At 36.3% G+C, this 9,210-nt stretch overlaps 1 protein-coding gene across 4 annotated transcripts; it reads left to right on the top strand.

The window, feature by feature from the left end:
* Positions 1-2,029: 2,029 nt before the first annotated feature.
* On the top strand, positions 2,030-6,807 carry LOC131000184 (serine/threonine-protein kinase KIPK1-like). Of its 4 annotated transcripts, none has more exons than XM_057925965.1 (3): positions 2,030-2,694; positions 3,619-5,136; positions 5,723-6,807. In XM_057925965.1, exons 2-3 carry the CDS (start codon positions 3,689-3,691, stop codon positions 6,579-6,581), a joined length of 2,307 nt encoding a protein of 768 aa, XP_057781948.1. In that variant the 5' UTR covers positions 2,030-2,694; positions 3,619-3,688; the 3' UTR covers positions 6,582-6,807. The 4 variants fall into 4 exon arrangements, with proteins under 4 accessions (XP_057781948.1, XP_057781946.1, XP_057781947.1 ...); XM_057925963.1 differs by having other exon boundaries at positions 2,066-2,728; XM_057925964.1 differs by lacking the exon at positions 2,030-2,694 and adding an exon at positions 2,804-2,866.
* Positions 6,808-9,210: the final 2,403 nt, after the last annotated feature.

Below are 9,210 nucleotides of genomic sequence, written 5' to 3'. Positions count from 1 at the left end.
AAAAAAATATAATATATAGATAAAAAAATTGATCGGGCGGCAGGCGAAGGTGCCTGGCCTCTGACACCTCCCATGCTTGAAATTAGAAATTATTCTACTTACTTGGAAGGTGAAATAAAAGGGATTTTTTTTTTTCAAATTAACTTAGTGAGATTTGATCAGTTTAATTCCCATTGAAAAAAAAAGCGAAAATTTAAATATGACATCAATCTATTTTGCAAGTGTAGGAGCCGTTGTGAAAATTTGCGAGTGGTGCCGGTTGTTGCAGCATCCCAAACCCAACCAACCTTCACCCACTATCAACCCACGCCACATCAAATATTCTCAATAAATAAGATTTATTACTCATAAATAAGATTTATTTAGGGCTAATAACTTTTTACACGATACTAAAACATGATACAAACACATATGATTAATGATTTAATGTCCACCATATCATTATTATATCAACACGACAAGGAACACAAAAAAATTATATAGTGTTGATATTAGATTTTTGTGTCACCTTCGTATAACACCTTAACATTTATATGTAGTCTAATTCTACCATACACACACAGAGGGAGAGGTTCAAATAAGAACGGAGAACCATTTTAAGCCATTCGATCATCAAGATCTACGGTGAATGCATCATCTTGATGGATGGATGCAGATGCTGGGTTCGAATCCTGAAGAGAGCAAAAAAATTATTTTTTTCTAATGCATTAAATTTAATAGCGGATGCATTATTTTGTATAGCAGATGCAGTAATTTTATTGGTTCTTATGTTCTCACGATAATTGTGGTTCTCATTATAACCGCACCCCCCCACACACACACACATATATATATATATATATATATTAGTTTTTTATATTTTATTTTTATTATTGATTTGTTTCATAGATATAAGATTTGAGTTTATTATATCGCGTCAAGTGTCAACACAAACAAAGTCATGTCGTCTTCGTATTCATATCGTGTCATGTTCGTATCCATAAAAACGTATCGTATTTGTATCGAATATATCTTTAATGAATCATGTCTCATTATCTACGATAAAAATCCAACACGCACAAATTATTGTCTTTAAATTGATCATAAATACACTAATAAAGGATATAACCACACCACAAGTTACCCCACTCCACATGTTATTCATTTAAAGAGAATTACATCATATGTGATATGTTAATACTCTATTGAGTCCGTAAAATATCATTTTTACTTTCTCTTTTATCCGTTCATGAAAATATTTTTATACTCCTTATTTGAATATAATTTCATTAACTATTACATTTAAATTTTTTATACATTTACATATATTATCACTAATTAACATCTTCTCCCCTCACTAAATATCTAAATTATGGAGGTTTTTTTCATTCACCAAATATATAGTTAATTTTTTTAAATGAATATTAAAAAGATATTTTATATATGGGGGTATAATATTGAGGTAAAATGGGATATACCCTTTTTAAAAGATGAAATATAAAATATACTCACTTTTAAAAAAAATAAAAACTCTAGCCATTTAGGACATTTTTACCCTTATGCGTAATTTGTGCATTGCTCGACACTGAAGCATCGAGCATTGAGGTGTCGAGTAATAGTACAAATTAAACTATTGCTCGACACCTCGAGCATCGCGTGTCGAGCAACTGAGAACTGTCGAGCGTCGAGTATTGAACTGTCGAGCAAGGCGAGCAATAGTTCAAATTGAACTATTGCTCAACACCTCGATCATCGAGCGTCGAGCATCGAGTGTCAAGCATCGCGTGTCGAGCAACTTAGAACTGTTGAGCGAGGCGAGCGTCGAGCAAGGCGAGCAAGGGGATTTGTTTGGTATTTTTTTTTGTCTTAAGGATATCGCAGTCCTTTCAACTTCAAAATAAATATATTTTATATATATTTTTTTTCATAGTGGGTATATTTTTTTTTATCTTTCAAATAGGGTAAAACTTACCATTACCCCAATAATATTTTGGATGCAGTTTATGTATCATATATTCAAGGAGACAACATAATAAGTTTTTGTTTTTTTATTGAAGAAACACAACATAATAAGTTAAGGTGGTTGAAAATCGAAAAAAATCTTTAAGAGGATGTAAGTTGCAGAAGAGAATGACATCCACATCAATGGCGTTGATTTCACTTTGACACACACACCTACGCAGCAACTGCTACGTAAATCGACATGGCCTCATCCCCTCTTTTCATAGTCGAAGAATTCTTGAATTTATTATCCAATTTTCTTCAACTCTCCCTTATCCGCCATTTCAGTACCCACGAAAAAGTAGACTAGACTATACTACTGTTCATCATCATCATTCATAACCAAAAAGGAAAAACGCCGCTTCTTCTCGTGATTTGCATAAACAATTCCCCGCTCCCTCTCTCTCTCTCTCTCTTTCTGCTTTACAGTTTTTACTTGTATGCTGCCCTTTTACTCCGCCACTTCAATTTCGCAAATTGCAATTACACCGACCCTAACTTTCTCGTGTCCTTCTTGAGGGGTAGATTGAAATTTCTGATCCTGTATATATTTCTTCGAATATACTTTGTGGGGTTTTGTTGTTTCCTCCTTTTCTTTTCTTTTTTCTGTTTTGAATTCCTTTATGCTCTTTTTTCTTTCCATTTTGAAAATCTTTTAGGAGAGAGAGAACCTTTGTTTTTGCACTCATCTTGCTGCTTTGATCCTTTCAACAGGTACCTTCTTCTGCATTTTCATGGCTTTTTTTGGGTATGCTAATGTTTGAATTCTGTATTTATTTAGGATAATTTTGGTTCTTTTATCTGTGGTTGGATTGTAGTGGAATGAAGAGTGGTCCAGCTCTTTGATGTATCCTTGTTATTAGTCTGGAAATGAGAGAGACAACATGTAATCAATGAGATTCTTGATCAGTTCCTTTCATCTTTTCTCATCCAATTTACTCAATGTGGCCTTTATCTTATGAACAAGAAAGAATTATTAGGTTGTGCTAATGGCTTATGCCTTTTACTCTTTGTGCCTAAAAGGTGATCTTTGGGGCTTTCAAATTCAGTGGAAAAGCTGAAACTTTTTTTTTTTTCATCTGCAGTTTGTAAAGTTCCCAGCTTTTTTTTTTAATTTCCTTTTTCTTTCACTTCCAATGATTTTCTTGAACTGACTCATGTGGTCTCCATTTTGTGTAATCTGTTAGTGAGCGTAGTTTTTTGAGGAGTTGTTGGATTTTTGTATGAAACAATTCCCAGATTCAGGTATGAAGGAAATCAAATATATAGAAGAAGAGAAGTAGGATGTTTGCTTGAACTTTAATTTTTGGATCTGCGTCTTTGTTGTCTAAAGTTATGAGATTTTTGCAGACTACTTTTTCAGCACAAACATTTATAACTTAGTGAATGAATTGCCATCACATTCACAACTGACACAATTTCTGAGGAGCTCATTGCCTAAACATGTTTAAGTTGTGTGGTTGTTTCTGCTTTCTCCGTTTTACTTTAATGTCATAAAGGACCTTTGTTTATTAACTCAACCTGAACTGTACTGTGTTGGAAAAATCGTAGAAACGACTCGTTATATTGTTAACTGAATACTGGTTGGTAATTTCTTGGATGTATAGCTGATATACTTTGTCTTCTGTGAAATTCAAGGTAATTTGAATGGGTGCAAATTAAACTCTGGCATGATTGAAGACTCACCTGCGATTTGCCTTCCACGATCATGTGTGCGTTGCATGGTACTCATGAAATAATAGAGCTGACAGAAAGCTACGACTCCGAATCTAAAATTAGCAGAGACACTGGAAAGCATTGTTTGGGGAAATCTCTTAAGAAGCCTAGTATTGAGGATGACATCAACAAAATCTTTGAAGCAATTGAGATTGGGAGCTCTCGTCGAGGTATTGGTCAATCAGAACGGCACAGTAGAGATGCGTCACACAAAAGTGCCATGAAAAGGCCAATACAAGTTGGCCCTTCTCTTGCTTCAGGTATTGGAATTTCGGAACCAGTGAGTTTGAAGCAGGCCCTGCGAGGGTTATGCATCTCTCAAGCATCGGAGATGGCTGCAGTGAAGAAGCGCATGCCAAGGCCGTCGGCTTCTCCCGGGATTTCGGAAGTAGGAGCCATCAAAAAGTTGTATAGGGCTGTAGTTATTGAGGCCGGAGCTGGTCAGCCTCGTGATGATGTTAAAGGGAATTTGATGGAGATATCATTAGTACCTGAAAGGAGCTCGTCGACTGTATCACACGTGGCTGTTGAATCTACATCTTCACCATCGAATCATGTGAAAACCAAGCAGATCAGAAGCCCCAGCAAAGGTTTTGGTTTACGTGAACAAAATTTAAAAACCCAAAGCATTGCCAAGAAGAAGATTGTGCAGAAGAGGACCTTTACTACCAAGAATCGCAGTCAACATAGTGAAGGACCTAAGAATGGTAATGATTACGAGACCAGCAAACTAGCCCACCAAACACCGGACTCTGTCCTGGAAAAGCGATGGGAAGAATTGGAGAAATCATCCCCATCATCGAGCACAAATAACGCAGACCTTGTAGTCAGCTCGAATCCCTTAGATTCTAGTTCTAGTAAGCACTATCATGTTCCACATACCTTTATTAGCAAAACGAAGAGAGATGTGGCAAAAGCTGATGAAAGATTGAGATCAAGGGAAAAAGGAGAGTTCTCTCAAAGTTCAAAAAGTAGCATAGGAGAATACAGCAGCACAACAAGCTATAGTGATGAGAGCTATCCCAGTGGATCTAGTCGAAGTGGCTATCAGCCTCATATGTCGAAGGACTTGAGATGGGAAGCCATAAGCTCTGTCCAGAAGCAGCATGGTAAATTGGGCATGACACATTTTAAGTTGTTGAGGAAGATAGGTGGTGGAGATATCGGCACTGTCTACCTCTCTCAGCTGATTGGCACGAGCTGCCTCTTTGCCGTGAAAATTATGGATAATGAATTTTTGAGCAGCGGAAAGAAAATGCAGAGGGCTCAAACTGAAAAAGAGATCCTCGAAATTCTGGGTCATCCTTTTCTTCCTACACTTTATGCCCATTTTACAACAAATAAGTATTTGTGTTTAGTTATGGAATACTGTCCTGGGGGCGATCTGCACGTGCTTCGCCAAAAGCAGGTCACTAAGAGTTTTCCGGAGAAAGCGGCCAGGTAAATTGTTCAGCTCTGCTTACGACTAATAAGTTTCACTTTTCAAGACCTCTCTAATATGATCAGCTGAAAAAAATCGGATACTTGAGAAACACTTTAGGTGATTTCAGGTTCCCACCAATATAAGCTCCAAAATTTGATCTGTGATCTAGGCAGAAAAAAGTAAAGAAGGTTAGTAATATATATGTATTCTCCGCTTCTAGGAAGATATTTTCAGCCTTCCTTGTTAATACTAGATTAAGATTTTTGGAGAATTTAAGTCAGCATGTTTAGATTAATCAGTTTAAAAGTTTACGGGGACAAGACTTTCTTATTCGAAGTAGTTATAAGTTGTAAGTTTGTAACGATGTTTTTCTGAAAAACTGACGAAATCTTTAATACGAAGATCAAGCAAACAGTTTTGAAATACCTGAAGGGATTATGATATCGGAAGATGTAGTCTTTCTCGAGTTTTTGGATGTCCTTGTGAATGCCTATGAATTGCTTAAATGAAGTCTGATTCGACTCTCATTTAAGAGTTGATACTCAAAAATTTGAATCTCTTGAAAATGCTCTATTGGACTCAATAATCTGAATGAAAATGCAGGTTCTACGCTGCTGAAATACTCCTGGCATTGGAGTATCTTCACATGCTCGGCGTGGTGTACAGAGACTTGAAGCCCGAAAACATTTTGGTTCGTGAAGATGGTCACATCATGCTGTCAGACTTCGACTTATCCCTCAGATGTGCTGCGAATCCTATGCTCCTTAGGTCGTCTTCTCGTGTTGCTGAGACACCGAAGAAGATGTCCAGTCCCTGCTCGGATTCCAGCTGCATACATCCCTTCTGCCTCCAACCATCATGGCAGCTTTCATGTTTCACACCCAAGTTCCTAACCGCTGCAGCCAAAACCCGCAAGCTGAAATCTGAGCTAGCCGCTCAGGTCATCCCGCTGCCACAGCTGGTAGTCGAGCCTGTAACTGCACGATCCAACTCCTTTGTGGGGACACACGAGTACCTGGCTCCGGAGATCATCAAAGGGGAAGGCCACGGGAGTGCAGTGGATTGGTGGACGTTTGGGATCTTCCTCTACGAGCTTTTATACGGGAAGACGCCCTTCAAAGGGTCCAGCAACGAGGATACTATATCGAACGTGGTGTCACAGTGCCTCAAGTTTCCACAGTGTCCGATGGTTAGCTCTCAAGCTCGAGACTTGATCAGAAGGTTGCTGAGGAAGGAGGCGGAGAACAGGCTCGGGTCTGCAAAGGGTGCTGCGGAAATCAAGCAACATCCGTTTTTCGAGGGCCTTAACTGGGCGTTGATCAGATGCGAGACGCCACCGGAGCTGCCCAAGTTCTTTGATTTTGGTAATGTTATCTCCGACACTGTTTCTCACAGTAAAAAGAGCAAGCTCCCCACGGAATTTGAGGAGAGGGGAGATGGAATGCAGTTTGAGATGTTCTAGCAAAATGAGAATGTGGTAATCAACACTCAAATAGGTTAGTGTTTAGTGTTTTTGTTTTCTTCCTTTGCTGTTTCTAACTCGAGATTTCCTCTTTCATGTAACTTATATATAGAGAGAGAGAGCGTATATGTAAATGTGTTTTTTATTTTTTTGGAAGTTGGCAGCAGATAAACAATGATAACGTTGTTGAGGAATACAAAGCTATAATAGATGCATATATCTGAAACAGACTCTTGATTCTGTGTTACGGGCAATGTAAATGTGACACCCTAATTTTCTTGTTTGTTAATTGTTAGTATGAGACCTCATTTTCTCAAAAAAGAATACGGTGTCCCCTTGGGATGGCCTAGTGGTTGGGGTGGTTGCCTGTTGTTCAAGAGGTCACAGGTTCGAGTACTCTCGGCAACAATAATCACTAGGTGGGGTGTGTGTGTGGTTTGTATTATTTATAATGTAATTTTATCAAAAAAAAAAAAAAAAAAAAGAATACGGTATGAGAGCTAATTAATAATTTCATAAACTAGGAGTAATTATTCAAAAAAAAAAAAATTAATAATTTCATAAATTATAGGCCCATTTTTTTCTTTTTAAACTTGAAGGCCCAATTTTTTCTAATATAGGCCTCTATGATAATGATAATCGAGACAATGGGCTATTTTAGTCCAGTTCAAATAGCCCAATTTTTTGGGCTGGCAAACCAAATGAGAGAGAAACTCGAGGCTATCATCCCAAATCACCCAAGATGAACAATACTAGGAGTATTAATTAACATCAGATAACAAAAGCTTTTAGATAGTCTAAAGTGTGAGAATCATAATTTTGGATTCAAATTTATATTTAATAACATATTAATAATCTATTGATATTTTGATATTGATTATATTTCAATCTTGAATTCTTGATATCCGCCCAATATTCACGAATCACGATTGTTCGGCAATTGAAAGTATATATTCATATATAAGCTATATATATATATATATATATATATATATATATATATATATATATATATATATATATATAGGGATAGGATCCTGTGAGAATTTATGATTTTGTGAGAACTAAGAACCATTCTAGTCCCTAGATTATTATTAATCCTACGGTTTAGATTAGTAGTTAGGCGCTAATATTATAATTACCATTTTAATTAGAAATCAGCCGAATCATATGAATATGGGTAATTTGGGTATTTAACTAGAAGTTAAAAACCGTGTGAATTGAAAGATTGGGTACAATCCCACAATTATCGCTGCCATTTCTAGCCTATCACCTGTAGTCATATTCAAGTCTTTTCATTATCTACCATTAGAGAGTGAAGTTTCGGCTATTCATTGTCACCGCCGGACTTCTTCATCTAACGCAATGAGAAGGATAATAGAGAGCAGATCGCTGAACATCGTCGACCTCGGAAAAAGGTTTGTATCATTTTTTAAATCTCGTCGGCTTATGTTCCGATTTTTTTTAATTTCACGAAATGAACAGCCGGCGGAGTTTCCGATAATGTTGAACAAACCCTTGGTTTTCCAGCGCTTTCCGGCTAAGCGTCGAGAATGTATGAACATATCTGATTTTTTGTTGGATTTTAGATAATGTATGTGTTGAATTTTATCTCCCTAAAAACTGTGAAGCATATGACAACCCTTGGTTTTCCAGCGCTTACTGGCGAAACGTCGAGAATTTATGAACATATTTGATTTTCTTTTGGATTTTTGATAATGTATTTGTTGGTTTTTTCCATAATTTTTTCCACTTTGTTCATGAATTTAAATGTATTGTTCATAGAAATGAACGCATGTTAGGTAGATGTTATTCATGTGTGTGAGACGTTATTCACTTTGGAATATGTTCATTAGATATTGAAAATTATGCATGGTATATGCTCATTCATTCAATTAGTGAAATGTTCACTTGAATATGGTTATTATTCACGACAGTGTTGGTTTTGTTCAAAGTGTGATGTTAGATATTATTTACGGTGTATGTTAATTCACGTCAGTAGTGAAAATGTTCATGGGATATTGTTCACGGTATATGTTCATTCATGACACTAATGATATAGATTCTGACACATGAATATATGAAGTGAATAATTCTACAATGATGAAATCAATGAACATACTTATGTTATTGGATGAACAATGTGTGGTTTGGTTGATGTTTGAAATTGTTCATTGATTATTCAGTTGTTGTTCATATGCTTCATATACATGTCATTTGTCTGTTCATATGCCTTAACATTGTTGTTCGTGAGATGTATTATTTAATAATAATGTATTGATGTTCTAATAACCTTATGAATTCATTCATTAAGTGTTGATTCTCGTTCACTACTATGTACGTTGTTTAATAACAGTCTTATTTGACTTACAGATCATTGAAACATTCGACTAAATATTAGGACCGTCTCTGGATTCATGTGGAAGAGAGCTATGAGATTACAACCTTGTGCATCGATTCTATATTGTGACTACAATTGTGTCAAAGAAGAAGTCGCGTAATCCGCAAATGTGAATTATCGCAAACTGTGCATGGATCCTAAGTTTTGCTATTGTTTTATTCATGAACATTGAACTTTGTGAACAATACAACATTGTCATATTTGAGATTCTTATTTGTTGTGATTGTT

Source organism: Salvia miltiorrhiza, chromosome 8 (assembly GCF_028751815.1).
Source record: "Salvia miltiorrhiza cultivar Shanhuang (shh) chromosome 8, IMPLAD_Smil_shh, whole genome shotgun sequence".
Classification (NCBI taxonomy): domain Eukaryota; kingdom Viridiplantae; phylum Streptophyta; class Magnoliopsida; order Lamiales; family Lamiaceae; genus Salvia; species Salvia miltiorrhiza.
This window is presented reverse-complemented; position numbering and strand designations above follow the sequence as displayed.